Here is an 18502-nt window from a genome sequence, read left to right on the forward strand (position 1 = left end):
GTTTCTTCACTTCTTCGACAGTAACGGTTGTGACTGGGGCCTTATCGTCTTCCTCAACGGTTTCGATCTTGGTGACTTCTTGTTTATCACCCTTGATTTTCTTGAGAACTTTAGTTTTGACAACCTTTTTCTTGGGTTTCCCCTCCTTCGTGACTGTCTCGAGAACGGTAATTTGTTCTGGTAATTCTTCCACCTTGTGAGTTTCTTCAGGGACTTTCTCTGGTTTGGGTGCTTCTTCGATTGTTACGGTGGTGACAGGCTTTTGGTCATCCTCTTCGACGATTTCGATCTTGGTGACTTCCTGTTTATCACCCTTCGTCTTCTTGATTACTCGAGTCTTGACGGTTTTCTTCTTTGGCTTTCCTTCCTTGGTGACTGTTTCGAGAACGGTAACCTGTTCGGGAAGCTCCTCGACTAGAGTTTGTTCTTCCTCTGGTTTCTTAACTTCTTCGACAGTAACGGTTGTGACTGGGGCCTTATCGTCTTCCTCAACGGTTTCGATCTTGGTGACTTCTTGTTTATCACCCTTGATTTTCTTGAGAACCTTAGTTTTAACAACCTTTTTCTTGGGTTTCCCCTCCTTCGTGACTGTCTCGAAAACGGTAACTTGTTCAGGTAATTCTTCTACCTTGTGAGTTTCTTCAGGGACTTCCTCTGGTTTAGGACCTTCTTCGATTGTTACGGTAGTGACAGGCTTTTGGTCATCCTCTTCAACGGTTTCGATCTTGGTGACCTCCTGTTTATCACCCTTCGTCTTCTTGATTACTCGAGTCTTGACGGTTTTCTTCTTTGGCTTTCCTTCCTTGGTGACTGTTTCGAAAACGGTAACCTGTTCGGGAAGCTCCTCGACTAGAGTTTCTTCTTCCTCTGGTTTCTTAACCTCTTCGACAGTAACGGTTGTGACTGGAGCCTTGTCGTCTTCTTCGACGGTTTCGATCTTGGTGACTTCTTGTTTATCACCCTTGATTTTCTTGAGAACTTTAGTCTTGACAACCTTTTTCTTGGGTTTTCCCTCCTTCGTGACTGTCTCGAACACGGTAACTTGTTCAGGTAATTCTTCTACCTTGTGAATTTCTTCAGGGACTCTCTCTGGTTTGGGTGCTTCTTCGATTGTTACGGTGGTGACTGGTTTTTGATCATCCTCTTCGACGGTTTCGATCTTGGTGACCTCCTGTTTATCAGCTTTCGTCTTCTTGATTACTCGAGTCTTGACGGTTTTCTTCTTTGGCTTTCCTTCCTTGGTGACTGTTTCGAGAACGGTAACCTGTTCGGGAAGCTCCTCGACTAGAGTTTGTTCTTCCTCTGGTTTCTTAACTTCTTCGACAGTAACGGTTGTGACTGGGGCCTTATCGTCTTCCTCAACGGTTTCGATCTTGGTGACTTCTTGTTTATCACCCTTGATTTTCTTGAGAACTTTAGTTTTGACAACCTTTTTCTTGGGTTTCCCCTCCTTCGTGACTGTCTCGAACACGGTAACTTGTTCAGGTAATTCTTCTACCTTGTGAGTTTCTTCAGGGACTTCCTCTGGTTTGGGTGCTTCTTCGATTGTTACGGTGGTGACTGGTTTTTGATCATCTTCTTCAACGATTTCGATCTTGGTGACCTCCTGTTTATCACCCTTCGTCTTCTTGATTACTCGAGTCTTGACGGTTTTCTTCTTTGGCTTTCCTTCTTTGGTGACTGTTTCGAGAACCGTAATTTGTTCGGGAAGCTCCTCGACTAGAGTTTCTTCTTCCTCTGGTTTCTTAACTTCTTCGACAGTAACTGTTGTGACTGGGGCCTTATCGTCTTCCTCAACGGTTTCGATCTTGGTGACTTCTTGTTTATCACCCTTGATTTTCTTGAGAACTTTAGTTTTGACAACCTTTTTCTTGGGTTTTCCGTCCCTTGTGACTGTCTCGAACACGGTAACTTGTTCAGGTAATTCTTCTACCTTGTGAGTTTCTTCAGGGACTTCCTCTGGTTTAGGACCTTCTTCGATTGTTACGGTGGTGACAGGCTTTTGGTCATCCTCTTCGACGGTTTCGATCTTGGTGACCTCCTGTTTATCACCCTTCGTCTTCTTGATTACTCGAGTCTTGACGGTTTTCTTCTTTGGCTTTCCTTCCTTGGTGACTGTTTCGAGAACGGTAACCTGTTCGGGAAGCTCCTCGACTAGAGTTTCTTCTTCTTCTGGTTTCTTAGCCTCTTCGACAGTAACGGTTGTGACTGGAGCCTTGTCGTCTTCTTCGACGGTTTCGATCTTGGTGACTTCTTGTTTATCACCCTTGATTTTCTTGAGAACTTTAGTCTTGACAACCTTTTTCTTGGGTTTCCCCTCCTTTGTGACTGTCTCGAAAACGGTAACTTGTTCAGGTAATTCTTCTACCTTGTGAGTTTCTTCAGGAACTTTCTCTGGTTTGGGTGCTTCTTCGATTGTTACGGTGGTGACTGGTTTTTGATCATCTTCTTCAACGGTTTCGATCTTGGTGACTTCCTGTTTATCACCCTTCGTCTTCTTGATTACTCGAGTCTTGACGGTTTTCTTCTTTGGCTTTCCTTCCTTGGTGACTGTTTCGAGAACGGTAACCTGTTCGGGAAGCTCCTCGACTAGAGTTTCTTCTTCCTCTGGTTTCTTAACTTCTTCGACAGTAACGGTTGTGACTGGGGCCTTATCGTCTTCCTCAACGGTTTCGATCTTGGTGACTTCTTGTTTATCACCCTTGATTTTCTTGAGAACTTTAGTTTTGACAACCTTTTTCTTGGGTTTTCCCTCCTTTGTGACTGTTTCGAAAACGGTAACTTGTTCAGGTAATTCTTCGACCTTGTGAGTTTCTTCAGGAACTTCTTCTGGTTTGGGGCCCTCTTCGACTGTTACGGTGGTGATAGGCTTTTGGTCATCTTCTTCGATAATTTCGATCTTGGTTACCTCCTGTTTATCACCCTTCGTCTTCTTGATTACTCGAGTCTTGACGGTTTTCTTCTTTGGCTTTCCTTCCTTGGTGACTGTTTCGAGAACGGTAACCTGTTCGGGAAGCTCCTCGACTAGAGTTTCTTCTTCCTCTGGTTTCTTAACTTCTTTGACAGTAACGGTTGTGACTGGGGCCTTATCGTCTTCCTCAACGGTTTCGATCTTGGTGACTTCTTGTTTATCACCCTCGATTTTCTTGAGAACTTTAGTCTTGACAACCTTTTTCTTGGGTTTGCCCTCCTTTGTGACTGTCTCGAACACGGTAACTTGTTCAGGTAATTCTTCTACCTTGTGAGTTTCTTCAGGGACTTCCTCTGGTTTGGGACCTTCTTCGATTGTTACGGTGGTGACGGGCTTTTGGTCATCCTCTTCAACGGTTTCGATCTTGGTGACCTCCTGTTTATCACCCTTCGTCTTCTTGATTACTCGAGTCTTGACGGTTTTCTTCTTTGGCTTTCCTTCCTTGGTGACTGTTTCGAGAACGGTAACCTGTTCGGGAAGCTCCTCGACTAGAGCTTCTTCTTCCTCTGGTTTCTTAACTTCTTCGACAGTAACGGTTGTGACTGGGGCCTTATCGTCTTCCTCAACGGTTTCGATCTTGGTGACTTCTTGTTTATCACCCTTGATTTTCTTGAGAACTTTAGTCTTGACAACCTTTTTCTTGGGTTTGCCCTCCTTTGTGACTGTCTCGAACACGGTAACTTGTTCAGGTAATTCTTCGACCTTGTGAGTTTCTTCAGGAACTTCTTCTGGTTTGGGGCCCTCTTCGACTGTTACGGTGGTGATAGGCTTTTGGTCATCTTCTTCGATAGTTTCGATCTTGGTGACCTCCTGTTTATCACCCTTCGTCTTCTTGATTACTCGAGTCTTGACGGTTTTCTTCTTTGGCTTTCCTTCCTTGGTGACTGTTTCGAGAACGGTAACCTGTTCGGGAAGCTCCTCGACTAGAGGTTGTTCTTCCTCTGGTTTCTTAACTTCTTCGACAGTAACGGTTGTGACTGGGGCCTTATCGTCTTCCTCAACGGTTTCGATCTTGGTGACTTCTTGTTTATCACCCTTGATTTTCTTGAGAACTTTAGTCTTGACAACCTTTTTCTTGGGTTTTCCCTCCTTCGTGACTGTCTCGAATACGGTAACTTGTTCAGGTAATTCTTCTACCTTGTGAGTTTCTTCAGGGACTTCCTCTGGTTTGGGTGCTTCTTCGATTGTTACGGTGGTGACTGGTTTTTGATCATCTTCTTCAACGGTTTCGATCTTGGTTACCTCCTGTTTATCACCCTTCGTCTTCTTGATTACTCGAGTCTTGACGGTTTTCTTCTTTGGCTTTCCTTCCTTGGTGACTGTTTCGAGAACGGTAACCTGTTCGGGAAGCTCCTCGACTAGAGTTTCTTCTTCTTCTGGTTTCTTAGCCTCTTCGACAGTAACGGTTGTGACTGGAGCCTTGTCGTCTTCTTCGACGGTTTCGATCTTGGTGACTTCTTGTTTATCACCCTTGATTTTCTTGAGAACTTTAGTCTTGACAACCTTTTTCTTGGGTTTCCCCTCCTTTGTGACTGTCTCGAAAACGGTAACTTGTTCAGGTAATTCTTCTACCTTGTGAGTTTCTTCAGGAACTTTCTCTGGTTTGGGTGCTTCTTCGATTGTTACGGTGGTGACTGGTTTTTGATCATCTTCTTCAACGGTTTCGATCTTGGTGACCTCCTGTTTATCACCCTTCGTCTTCTTGATTACTCGAGTCTTGACGGTTTTCTTCTTTGGCTTTCCTTCCTTGGTGACTGTTTCGAGAACGGTAACCTGTTCGGGAAGCTCCTCGACTAGAGTTTGTTCTTCCTCTGGTTTCTTAACTTCTTCGACAGTAACGGTTGTGACTGGGGCCTTATCGTCTTCCTCAACGGTTTCGATCTTGGTGACTTCTTGTTTATCACCCTTGATTTTCTTGAGAACCTTAGTTTTAACAACCTTTTTCTTGGGTTTCCCCTCCTTCGTGACTGTCTCGAAAACGGTAACTTGTTCAGGTAATTCTTCTACCTTGTGAGTTTCTTCAGGGACTTCCTCTGGTTTAGGACCTTCTTCGATTGTTACGGTAGTGACAGGCTTTTGGTCATCCTCTTCAACGGTTTCGATCTTGGTGACCTCCTGTTTATCACCCTTCGTCTTCTTGATTACTCGAGTCTTGACGGTTTTCTTCTTTGGCTTTCCTTCCTTGGTGACTGTTTCGAGAACGGTAACCTGTTCGGGAAGCTCCTCGACTAGAGTTTCTTCTTCCTCTGGTTTCTTAACTTCTTCGACAGTAACGGTTGTGACTGGGGCCTTATCGTCTTCCTCAACGGTTTCGATCTTGGTGACTTCTTGTTTATCACCCTTGATTTTCTTGAGAACTTTAGTTTTGACAACCTTTTTCTTGGGTTTTCCCTCCTTTGTGACTGTTTCGAAAACGGTAACTTGTTCAGGTAATTCTTCGACCTTGTGAGTTTCTTCAGGAACTTCTTCTGGTTTGGGGCCCTCTTCGACTGTTACGGTGGTGATAGGCTTTTGGTCATCTTCTTCGATAATTTCGATCTTGGTTACCTCCTGTTTATCACCCTTCGTCTTCTTGATTACTCGAGTCTTGACGGTTTTCTTCTTTGGCTTTCCTTCCTTGGTGACTGTTTCGAGAACGGTAACCTGTTCGGGAAGCTCCTCGACTAGAGTTTGTTCTTCCTCTGGTTTCTTAACTTCTTTGACAGTAACGGTTGTGACTGGGGCCTTATCGTCTTCCTCAACGGTTTCGATCTTGGTGACTTCTTGTTTATCACCCTTGATTTTCTTGAGAACTTTAGTCTTGACAACCTTTTTCTTGGGTTTGCCCTCCTTCGTGACTGTCTCGAACACGGTAACTTGTTCAGGTAATTCTTCTACCTTGTGAGTTTCTTCAGGGACTTCCTCTGGTTTGGGACCTTCTTCGATTGTTACGGTGGTGACGGGCTTTTGGTCATCCTCTTCAACGGTTTCGATCTTGGTGACCTCCTGTTTATCACCCTTCGTCTTCTTGATTACTCGAGTCTTGACGGTTTTCTTCTTTGGCTTTCCTTCCTTGGTGACTGTTTCGAGAACGGTAACCTGTTCGGGAAGCTCCTCGACTAGAGTTTCTTCTTCCTCTGGTTTCTTAACTTCTTTGACAGTAACGGTTGTGACTGGGGCCTTATCGTCTTCCTCAACGGTTTCGATCTTGGTGACTTCTTGTTTATCACCCTTGATTTTCTTGAGAACTTTAGTCTTGACAACCTTTTTCTTGGGTTTGCCCTCCTTCGTGACTGTCTCGAACACGGTAACTTGTTCAGGTAATTCTTCTACCTTGTGAGTTTCTTCAGGGACTTCCTCTGGTTTGGGACCTTCTTCGATTGTTACGGTGGTGACGGGCTTTTGGTCATCCTCTTCAACGGTTTCGATCTTGGTGACCTCCTGTTTATCACCCTTCGTCTTCTTGATTACTCGAGTCTTGACGGTTTTCTTCTTTGGCTTTCCTTCCTTGGTGACTGTTTCGAGAACGGTAACCTGTTCGGGAAGCTCCTCGACTAGAGTTTCTTCTTCCTCTGGTTTCTTCACTTCTTCGACAGTAACGGTTGTGACTGGGGCCTTATCGTCTTCCTCAACGGTTTCGATCTTGGTGACTTCTTGTTTATCACCCTTGATTTTCTTGAGAACTTTAGTCTTGACAACCTTTTTCTTGGGTTTGCCCTCCTTCGTGACTGTCTCGAACACGGTAACTTGTTCAGGTAATTCTTCTACCTTGTGAGTTTCTTCAGGGACTTTCCCTGGTGTGGGTGCTTCTTCGATTGTTACGGTGGTGACAGGCTTTTGGTCATCCTCTTCGACGGTTTCGATCTTGGTGACTTCCTGTTTATCACCCTTCGTCTTCTTGATTACTCGAGTCTTGACGGTTTTCTTCTTTGGCTTTCCTTCCTTGGTGACTGTTTCGAGAACGGTAACCTGTTCGGGAAGCTCCTCGACTAGAGTTTCTTCATCCTCTGGTTTCTTAACCTCTTCGACAGTAACGGTTGTGACTGGAGCCTTATCGTCTTCTTCGACGGTTTCGATCTTGGTGACTTCTTGTTTATCACCCTTGATTTTCTTGAGAACTTTAGTCTTGACAACCTTTTTCTTGGGTTTGCCCTCCTTCGTGACTGTCTCGAACACGGTAACTTGTTCAGGTAATTCTTCTACCTTGTGAGTTTCTTCAGGGACTTCCTCTGGTTTGGGACCTTCTTCGATTGTTACGGTGGTGACGGGCTTTTGGTCATCCTCTTCAACGGTTTCGATCTTGGTGACCTCCTGTTTATCACCCTTCGTCTTCTTGATTACTCGGGTCTTGACGGTTTTCTTCTTTGGCTTTCCTTCCTTGGTGACTGTTTCGAGAACGGTAACCTGTTCGGGAAGCTCCTCGACTAGAGTTTGTTCTTCCTCTGGTTTCTTTACTTCTTCGACAGTAACGGTTGTGACTGGGGCCTTATCGTCTTCCTCAACGGTTTCGATCTTGGTGACTTCTTGTTTATCACCCTTGATTTTTTTGAGAACCTTAGTTTTAACAACCTTTTTCTTGGGTTTCCCCTCCTTCGTGACTGTCTCGAATACGGTAACTTGTTCAGGTAATTCTTCTACCTTGTGAGTTTCTTCAGGGACTTCCTCTGGTTTAGGACCTTCTTCGATTGTTACGGTGGTGACAGGCTTTTGGTCATCCTCTTCAACGGTTTCGATCTTGGTGACCTCCTGTTTATCACCCTTCGTCTTCTTGATTAGTCGAGTCTTGACGGTTTTCTTCTTTGGCTTTCCTTCCTTGGTGACTGTTTCGAGAACGGTAACCTGTTCGGGAAGCTCCTCCACTAGAGTTTCTTCTTCCTCTGGTTTCTTAACTTCTTCGACAGTAACGGTTGTGACTGGGGCCTTATCATCTTCCTCAACGGTTTCGATCTTGGTGACTTCTTGTTTATCACCCTTGATTTTCTTGAGAACCTTAGTTTTAACAACCTTTTTCTTGGGTTTTCCCTCCTTTGTGACTGTCTCGAAAACGGTAACTTGTTCAGGTAATTCTTCTACCTTGTGAGTTTCTTCAGGGACTTCCTCTGGTTTAGGACCTTCTTCGATTGTTACGGTGGTGACTGGTTTTTGATCATCTTCTTCAACGGTTTCGATCTTGGTTACCTCCTGTTTATCACCCTTCGTCTTCTTGATTACTCGTGTCTTGACGGTTTTCTTCTTAGGCTTTCCTTCCTTGGTGACTGTTTCGAGAACGGTAACCTGTTCGGGAAGCTCCTCGACTAGAGTTTGTTCTTCCTCTGGTTTCTTAACTTCTTCGACAGTAACGGTTGTGACTGGGGCCTTATCGTCTTCCTCAACGGTTTCGATCTTGGTGACTTCTTGTTTATCACCCTTGATTTTCTTGAGAACCTTAGTTTTGACAACCTTTTTCTTGGGTTTTCCCTCCTTCGTGACTGTCTCGAACACGGTGACTTGTTCAGGTAATTCTTCTACCTTTTGAGTTTCTTCAGGAACTTCCTCTGGTTTAGGTCCTTCTTCGACAGTTACGGTGGTGACAGGCTTTTGGTCATCCTCTTCGACGGTTTCGATCTTGGTGACCTCCTGTTTATCACCCTTCGTCTTCTTGATTACTCGAGTCTTGACGGTTTTCTTCTTTGGCTTTCCTTCCTTGGTGACTGTTTCGAGAACGGTAACCTGTTGGGGAAGCTCCTCGACTAGAGTTTCTTCTTCCTCTGGTTTCTTAACTTCTTCGACAGTAACGGTTGTGACTGGGGCCTTATCGTCTTCCTCAACGGTTTCGATTTTGGTGACTTCTTGTTTATCACCCTTGATTTTCTTGAGAACCTTAGTTTTGACAACCTTTTTCTTGGGTTTTCCCTCCTTCGTGACTGTCTCGAACACGGTGACTTGTTCAGGTAATTCTTCTACCTTTTGAGTTTCTTCAGGGACTTCTTCTGGTTTAGGTCCTTCTTCGACAGTTACGGTGGTGACAGGCTTTTGGTCATCCTCTTCGACGGTTTCGATCTTGGTGACCTCCTGTTTATCACCCTTCGTCTTCTTGATTACTCGTGTCTTGACGGTTTTCTTCTTTGGCTTTCCTTCCTTGGTGACTGTTTCGAGAACGGTAACCTGTTCGGGAAGCTCCTCGACTAGAGTTTCTTCTTCCTCTGGTTTCTTAACTTCTTCGACAGTAACGGTTGTGACTGGGGCCTTATCGTCTTCCTCAACGGTTTCGATCTTGGTGACTTCTTGTTTATCACCCTTGATTTTCTTGAGAACCTTAGTTTTGACAACCTTTTTCTTGGGTTTTCCCTCCTTCGTGACTGTCTCGAACACGGTGACTTGTTCAGGTAATTCTTCTACCTTGTGAGTTTCTTCAGGGACTTCTTCTGGTTTAGGTCCTTCTTCGACAGTTACGGTGGTGACAGGCTTTTGGTCATCCTCTTCGACGGTTTCGATCTTGGTGACCTCCTGTTTATCACCCTTCGTCTTCTTGATTACTCGAGTCTTGACGGTTTTCTTCTTTGGCTTTCCTTCCTTGGTGACTGTTTCGAGAACGGTAACCTGTTCGGGAAGCTCCTCGACTAGAGTTTCTTCTTCCTCTGGTTTCTTAACTTCTTCGACAGTAACGGTTGTGACTGGGGCCTTATCGTCTTCCTCAACGGTTTCGATCTTGGTGACTTCTTGTTTATCACCCTTGATTTTCTTGAGAACCTTAGTTTTGACAACCTTTTTCTTGGGTTTTCCCTCCTTCGTGACTGTCTCGAACACGGTGACTTGTTCAGGTAATTCTTCTACCTTTTGAGTTTCTTCAGGAACTTCCTCTGGTTTAGGTCCTTCTTCGACAGTTACGGTGGTGACAGGCTTTTGGTCATCCTCTTCGACGGTTTCGATCTTGGTGACCTCCTGTTTATCACCCTTCGTCTTCTTGATTACTCGAGTCTTGACGGTTTTCTTCTTTGGCTTTCCTTCCTTGGTGACTGTTTCGAGAACGGTAACCTGTTCGGGAAGCTCCTCGACTAGAGTTTCTTCCTCCTCTGGTTTCTTAACTTCTTCGACAGTAACGGTTGTGACTGGGGCCTTATCGTCTTCCTCAACGGTTTCGATCTTGGTGACTTCTTGTTTATCACCCTTGATTTTCTTGAGAACCTTAGTTTTGACAACCTTTTTCTTGGGTTTTCCCTCCTTCGTGACTGTCTCGAACACGGTGACTTGTTCAGGTAATTCTTCTACCTTTTGAGTTTCTTCAGGGACTTCTTCTGGTTTAGGTCCTTCTTCGACAGTTACGGTGGTGACAGGCTTTTGGTCATCCTCTTCGACGGTTTCGATCTTGGTGACCTCCTGTTTATCACCCTTCGTCTTCTTGATTACTCGAGTCTTGACGGTTTTCTTCTTTGGCTTTCCTTCCTTGGTGACTGTTTCGAGAACGGTAACCTGTTCGGGAAGCTCCTCGACTAGAGTTTGTTCTTCCTCTGGTTTCTTAACTTCTTCGACAGTAACGGTTGTGACTGGGGCCTTATCGTCTTCCTCAACGGTTTCGATCTTGGTGACTTCTTGTTTATCACCCTTGATTTTCTTGAGAACCTTAGTTTTGACAACCTTTTTCTTGGGTTTTCCCTCCTTCGTGACTGTCTCGAACACGGTGACTTGTTCAGGTAATTCTTCTACCTTTTGAGTTTCTTCAGGGACTTCTTCTGGTTTAGGTCCTTCTTCGACAGTTACGGTGGTGACAGGCTTTTGGTCATCCTCTTCGACGGTTTCGATCTTGGTGACCTCCTGTTTATCACCCTTCGTCTTCTTGATTACTCGAGTCTTGACGGTTTTCTTCTTTGGCTTTCCTTCCTTGGTGACTGTTTCGAGAACGGTAACCTGTTCGGGAAGCTCCTCGACTAGAGTTTGTTCTTCCTCTGGTTTCTTAACTTCTTCGACAGTAACGGTTGTGACTGGGGCCTTATCGTCTTCCTCAACGGTTTCGATCTTGGTGACTTCTTGTTTATCACCCTTGATTTTCTTGAGAACCTTAGTTTTGACAACCTTTTTCTTGGGTTTTCCCTCCTTCGTGACTGTCTCGAACACGGTGACTTGTTCAGGTAATTCTTCTACCTTTTGAGTTTCTTCAGGGACTTCTTCTGGTTTAGGTCCTTCTTCGACAGTTACGGTGGTGACAGGCTTTTGGTCATCCTCTTCGACGGTTTCGATCTTGGTGACCTCCTGTTTATCACCCTTCGTCTTCTTGATTACTCGAGTCTTGACGGTTTTCTTCTTTGGCTTTCCTTCCTTGGTGACTGTTTCGAGAACGGTAACCTGTTCGGGAAGCTCCTCGACTAGAGTTTGTTCTTCCTCTGGTTTCTTAACTTCTTCGACAGTAACGGTTGTGACTGGGGCCTTATCGTCTTCCTCAACGGTTTCGATCTTGGTGACTTCTTGTTTATCACCCTTGACTTTCTTGAGAACTTTAGTTTTGACAACCTTTTTCTTGGGTTTTCCCTCCCTTGTGACTGTCTCGAACACGGTAACTTGTTCAGGTAATTCTTCTAATTTGTGAGTTTCTTCAGGGACTTTCTCTGGTTTGGGTGCTTCTTCTATTGTTACGGTGGTGACTGGCTTTTGGTCATCCTCTTCAACGGTTTCGATCTTGGTGACCTCCTGTTTATCGCCCTTTGTCTTTTTGATAATTCTTGTCTTAACGGTTTTGGTTTTTGTTTTGCCATCTTGGGTGGTTGTTTTGAGAACGGTAACCTGTTCGGGAAGCTCTTCAAGCCTAATTTCTTTCTCGTCGTGCTCAGCCTTTTCCGGTTCTTCTTGCTCTGTTACTTTCTTTATATCGACTGCTTTTAGAGGCTCCTTTCCCTCTTCCAAGATAGTCTTGGTTTCTGTGATTTCTTCCTCGGATCCCTTCTTTTTTCGGAGAACACGGCGTTTGGTTTCAATTTGCTTAGTATGGCCATCTTCTGTAATCTTTTCTGAGACTACTGTTTGTAGGGGTTCTTCTACTACTACTACGTGTTGTGTTGTGTCTTGTGACGTGTCCTGTTGTGTATCTGTGCATGAGAAAGTTTAAGATGGTAATGAGTGCTATGTTGTGTATCTAATGTTTTTGGATAATATTCAGATATATGGTTCCTGTGTGTAGTTTCGAGAGAGAGGAGGACAGTTACTGTTGTAAAATTTGGAAGAAAGCTATACGCCATAATCTTTGGTTGCGAAATTAATATTATTTCAATGTACTTACCGCTGTCCTGGTAAACCTTTTCAATAGTTTCACTAACGGTTAATAAAGCAGATTGCAGTTGCTCGTTTGCTTTAAGATAATTGGTCGATTTAAGAGACATATCCTTAAAATGATCAAATACAGGTGTATGTTCCGTGGCCGATACGGTAAAGAAGTCGCGAGTTACTTCGGCCTTTGTACTGCTTACGGTTTGTGGTACTTCTGTTTTCGTTTCTGAATCATAGAATTCTGCTTCTGTCACAGTAAGTGGAAGAGTGGTTTGATATGTACCTTTGGGGAAGTGCTCAGTCAAACGAGTCGGTGGAAGTGATTTCTCTGATTCATTTGCAAATGTAGTTTGCTTGGTAGCTACTGTATGCGGACTCTGCATTTGTTCTGTTGGCTCTTGTTTTAAAGTAGTACTCATGTCTTGGAAGTCTTTTGGCATTTCTTCGGCCATATGAGCAACCTCTTCTAAAGCGTGCATCGCATCTATGGTCTTCGTAGCGTAGGTTTCCTCAATTTGGCTGCTGGTTGAGGTATGACCAATTTGATCGAGTAGCACTGTTTCTGATACTATGGAACTTACGTTCTCCAGGATACTTTGTTTTGCTTGGGTGATCCGCATTGATGGTTGCTCTGCGATTCCTTCATATGCTTCACCATGAACGGTTGTCTCATTTATAATTGGAAGTTGTATACTGTCTAGAGAAATAGATTGCTGTTGTTCGTCATATTTAAGATCGGCAGCAGGTCCGAGATTTTCACACACTTGAGCGTCGGTGACTTGTAAACTCTCCAAAGGAGAAATGGTTGATACTGCTGTTGTTGGCTTCTTGTCTGAAGAGCCCAGATTCGAAACACTCTCATTGGGAACTATATCTTGGGTCTCATGAGCGCTTTGTGCTCCTGTAAGATTCACTACTGCCTGGTCTGTTGTTTTCACGTCACTTGTCACAAGCATTTCTTCTTTGTAAGCTGCTTGTAGCTCGGTGGTTTTAACTACATTTTTGAAGAGTTGAAGTTGTGCTTCCGCATTTTGTCCCTCATTAGAAGGAATTGTTGAAAGTGAGCCCAGGTTTTCCCAGGGAGTTTGTTCGTGAATGATTGTTTCCTGCAGCTTTGTGGCATCTACCTTGCCTTTCTCCTCTTTATGTGCTGTAATATCCAAAGTATCGGCGTTCTCTACTGCACAGATCTGATCGACTATTGCAACCTTCCTGTCTTTCATGGTTTCATTTGGTGATACACTTTCAGTGTTAGGAAGTTTTTCTCTAATTTCTTTTTCACTTTCTGCAATTTGGGCAGCTGTTGTGATCAACGCTTCATTAGTTTCTCCCACAAGGATTGTTGCTTTTTTATCAGCTGCCAAACTTGATTCAAAGCTTTCCATAGGTTCAAAGGCGGTCACGACTTCTCCAGTAGTGGCCAATTTACATGAACTTGGAGAGCTAGTGGCTTGAGCAGACACTTTGCTCAATTCATATTCAGTACTTGGGGCTTGATTGAACGGTATTACTTCACTGCTCTCTATAGGCTCGTGGAAGTCAGTGGTTAAGGTAGCTTGCACGTTTTTCTCAATCTTATCAGGCATTTGTTGTTCGTGGAAGAATATGTCTGTGGCAGTTACTTCGGGGAGGGTGGTAGTTCCCTCCACACCAACTTGGGCATTCTTTGAATCAAATTTACTTACAGTCAATGGTTGGGTGTGGTCATATAACAAAACTTCATGCACTGAGGTTTGCGTGCATTCCTGGTCGATTTTAGAGGAAGCAGTGTTTGGAACTGGCCGCTTTATATCAATTTCGTCAATCGAATCCAGCGTGACAATTTCTCCTGTTGTAACTGATTTGAGGTATGTGTCAGTACTTTCAGCTGCCAAACCTTCTTTCACTGTCGGAGTGTGGAAAATTTCTTCATGTTCTGTTATTTCGTTTTTGTAAGTTGTCAAATGTTCTCTGGTTTCAAACTGCTGATTGGCCTGACTTGTCAATGGTTTTTGCTGGTCCTTTGATGGTTGCACATTATCGAAAGTACAGACCTCAGAAACGACTTTTCCAGTAAGCTCTGTAACCAATGGATATGCCTGTCCCTTTTCTGGAAGATCATCAGAATATTGGCTAACACATAAAGCTGTATCATGTTCTTCTATAAGTGGAACTTTCATGTCTATATCAGTTTGCCGTTGTGTTGTTTGCGCCTCTGCGAATTTTTGAATCTGCAAATCTAGTTCTTTTTCAACGATGGTATTCTCACTTGTTACTAAGAATCCGGGGGTTTCAAATGTACCAGTAGCTTGCTTGCGCACTGGCGAATCTTCCTTATCAAATGTATCTGATTTCTCGTAAGCAATTGGTTGAGTTATATCAGTTTCTTGGAGTAAAGTAACCTTAGGTGTAATTTGGGTAGTAGCATATTTTTCAGGACCAATCGTGCCAGGTGCTGTGTTGACTGCAACTTCATCGATAAGTGCTGATTTCAAGGCATGAGGTTGCCGTTCTGCTGCAGTGGTCTCTCCCATTGTGGTTGCAGGTATGATAAGTTCTCCTTCTGCTTCTAATGCTTGGTCTGCAAGAACCACGGATGCTTCTGTTGAATCTATGCAACTCTGTGCAGTTTTTATTTCTTGTTCTTGCTTTGCAGTCAATGGATGCTCTTGCTCTAAATAATAAGATTCTTCAGTTACAGCGGCATCGAATAGGTCCTGCTGAACACTTGGCTTTATTAGGCTTGGCTCTGTTACATCCAGGACATTAGTTGTGAGCAGAGGCTTCACTTCTTCAATATTCGCTGCTCTCATTGCGTCACCTAGCTTTATCGAGGCAGTGAAAGAATCTACTTTGGTTTCAGTGAACTGACCCTCATGTTCTGTTGCTACTTCCATCAGTACTTGTATCGACTGATTATGATCACCGACTGACGGTTTCGTAGATTGTAAATCGGGCATGACATGTTGGCTATAATCATCTGAAGTTTCTAAGGGAGTGATTTCAAGGACAGATACAGCACTAGATTTATCTTGTGATCGTGCTGCAATGTTGCCAGGCTGCTCACTGTGAGGTAAACTTTTAATACTTTCGGACGATTTCATTTCTGAAATAATCGAGGCTTGTAGTGCCTCTTGTAATGTAGATTTGACGTTCGCCATGTCTGGCTGTGTATCTTGTTTCATATCGCTTACTTTTTCAACCGTATCAGCAACAGAAACGAGTACTGGTGTCATTAGCTCTGGCTTTGTTTCGGCTTTGCAAGTTGTCGGTTGTGGAAGCACCGACGTATCTTCTGTTCCTTCAATGGTGAATACTTCTTCAATGTTTTTCTGAGTTAGTTCTTCGAAACCAATAACGGCTTCCTTGACTTCAGTTTTTTCTGCAGGTTGAGTTCCAGTTGTACTAGTTGGCTGTACCTCCTGGACCAAGGCCGATTTAAGGGCATTTGGTAGTGCTTGCTTTGCGCTCTGTGATGGAACGACAGGTTTTTCAAAATCTCGTTCACTCTCCTGCGGAATAGTTTGTGAAACCTCAAGTGAAAGTTGCTCGTCTGTTATGGCTTTCGGGCGTTGTCCAACAGGCGTTTGACTGCTAATGAATTCATTTTCTTTTTCAAGAAGTATTTGTTGGGATATTAGCTTAGGCTCGGCTAATGAGACATCGGGTGCAGCTAGCGCGGTCACTTTCTCTTGATCAGCTAGTGGCCCAGTTGTGTCCCCTGGTTGGGTTTCTGCTATCTCAGCGACTCTATATTGAGTGTCGTTGGCCATTAGGTGTGCACGTTGCTCAATAGGTAACTTGTCTACCGAAAGTGGTGCTTCCTTTTCTGATGTTGAAATTTGTGAAACTGTTATGGATTTTTGAATTTCTTGTTCTGTTTTGGGTGAAATACGCTCCTCAGGCTTTATGAGCTGCGGGATGAAATCTTCCTCCTTTTCATGAATGCTTAATATTTCTGTTGAAGCTGGCTCTGATTTTTCGAAATCAACATTGGCTTGAACCTTACAGACGCTCTGTGAGAATTCTTTCTCTTCGACTGTACTAAGTGGCTGGGTTTCTTCTTGGACAGAAGGTTGAATTGGATAAATAACCGTTTGGACTTTACGACTAGCGGACGTCAGATTTTCTTCGAAAATTCCTTCATTCTCATTGATGATGGTTTCGTGAATTTGACTGAGCTGTAAGCCTAGTATATTCGGAGTAGCTGATTTCAATGGTGGATTTTCGCTCTGTGGTAAATTCTCTAGGAGTTCATCGGCTACTGCAACGCTGGATAATATATGTTCCTGTTTTTCAACATATACTGCTGCCTGTTCTGGTTTTCGATCAGGTTGGCTGTCAAACTCTGCTGATGGGGCTTGAACGTCGGCACTAGACAAAATCAACCCCTCAGATAGAACAATGGAATCTTGAGCGTTCTCTTCTTGCAGTCTAGGCTTGCTTTTGAATGCGTCTTCTGCGACATATGAGGGTATTTCCTGTTGATCTATCGCAATGTTTTCTTTGATATTTAGTTCCGCTAGTTGTTCGCCGGGTATCTTTTCAGCAGTGAATGTGTCTTCTTTATGTTCGGCATTGACGAGCTCAGTAATGTAAGTTTTGTGCTCTAGGATTGATTTAGTTGCCATTTCCGTTGGAACAATCAACTCTGGGTAATATTTAGTTGGTTTATCATTGGTTATTGCTTCCGATATTTCAAGAGGCTCATGGTAAGGGACAGTATACTTTGGCGTTACTGGTTTGTCTTTTTGTTTTGACACCAGGCTTTGTTCCGATTCATTTTTCATTGTTTCTTCTACTTCTATTCCTTCGGCTAGCACCATTTGCTCTATCCCGTGCGCTGTCTGTTCCCTTTGGGCTTCTTTGAGTAGAGCTTCCTTTTCCACAGGGATCTGTTGGAATTTATCCTGACCTTGCAGAGGTACAATATTGGGAATAGCGGTACCCTTGGGTAACTTCTCCAAGCTTATGTCATCAGTTGAATTTTCAACAAGGGGCTCCTGGACAATTAAGTGATCCAAAAGTCTTGTGTCATTACTTTGGGCTTTTTGCTGATCTGTCTTTAATTTTTCAAGGTTTTCAGTGGTTTCTTCATAGGTCGTCTCAGCAACTTGGACGGATCTATTAGTATCAGAAATTTTCGTCGATGCCACTTCCTTGACAGTCTTACTGACAAATGATTTATCCATTTCTTTTTCAGCTGGAATTGTCTCTTCACTGGAGATGTGCTGTCGCGGAAGGACACGAATGTCAGCATGGGCTGGTTTCCTGTCATCTTGGAACAAAAGGGTTGTGCTCATGGCTTCGGGCTGTGCCCCTTCAACAGGTATGTTGGCAAATAATGACTTCTCTTGCGTTGGTTTTATGACTTCAAAATCTTTAACAATTTCTTCGCTTTGATCATGGAAAGTGTCATGTGGAGTGAAGGTTTTAATTGTTTTTTGAATTGTTTCAACTTGCGTTATGTCAGTAGCTACTTTTTCAGTTGATATCTGTTTGACCGTTTCCGTTTTGAAAAGTGTTTCTTTAGACTTTACTGCAATTTGTTGTTGATGTTCAACTTTCACGGATTCTGTGAAATGTAATGTATTATATGTAGTGTGTTAGATTCATTAGAACAATCGGTTTAGTGTAAAGCAATGTGATATTTTTCTTATATCAAAATGTTTAACTGTACATCGCATTGCAACATAACGTGGCGTATCTTGAATGCGGTGGGCGCATTCCATGCATATTTACAGTGTGACCTTACCTTTTTGAATCCATCTCTAATCGACTTTACGGACGCAAAATACAATAGCTATTTCACAAAGACGCTAAATACTATAAATTAAAAGTAAATTAATGGATAATGCAAACATTGTGCCGGTTCCTTGCAAAGCTTATATGATAACAGAAGTAGAAGCGAGTCGCTGTGTTAGTTCAAATCAACGTGCAAACCTTCGATTATCAAAGTTTTTTCCTCTATGACTGTTTGCTCTGCAAAATTTGAAATAACGATGATTTGCATATCCTTTTGTCAATAGGATTTTTCAAGCATCCAACCTACCTATTCTAATGTGAGTAAGAGCTTCTTGAGTTTCTACGATTTGAGTCACTTCGGCCGTCTTCTAAATAATAAAATGAGTATATACATATGTATATGCGTATTCCATATTTTGGCAAACATAGGGTGCGTTCAATAGATAAATAAATAGGGTAACTTCCATGGAACTAGCCGCCAAAGACGGTTCTAAGACTAGTTACGGAAGGAGAAGGGAAGGATCACAATTATCAAACATCAGAGCAACACGGTCTCAGATTGAATCTGAATAAAACAGAATTTTTATTAACCAA

At 43.3% G+C, this 18502-nt stretch overlaps 1 protein-coding gene across 1 annotated transcript in view; it reads right to left on the reverse strand.

The window, feature by feature from the left end:
* The window catches only part of LOC119647649 (titin-like), a 448809-nt gene that overhangs the window by 57723 nt on the left and 372584 nt on the right, over positions 1-18502 (reverse strand). The window contains 4 exon segments of the mRNA XM_038048710.1: positions 26-12006; positions 12198-17738; positions 18107-18145; positions 18216-18276. Coding sequence (XP_037904638.1) covers positions 26-12006; positions 12198-17738; positions 18107-18145; positions 18216-18276 — 17622 coding nt within the window.

This window comes from Hermetia illucens, chromosome 2 (genome assembly GCF_905115235.1).
Source record: "Hermetia illucens chromosome 2, iHerIll2.2.curated.20191125, whole genome shotgun sequence".
NCBI classification, from domain to species: domain Eukaryota; kingdom Metazoa; phylum Arthropoda; class Insecta; order Diptera; family Stratiomyidae; genus Hermetia; species Hermetia illucens.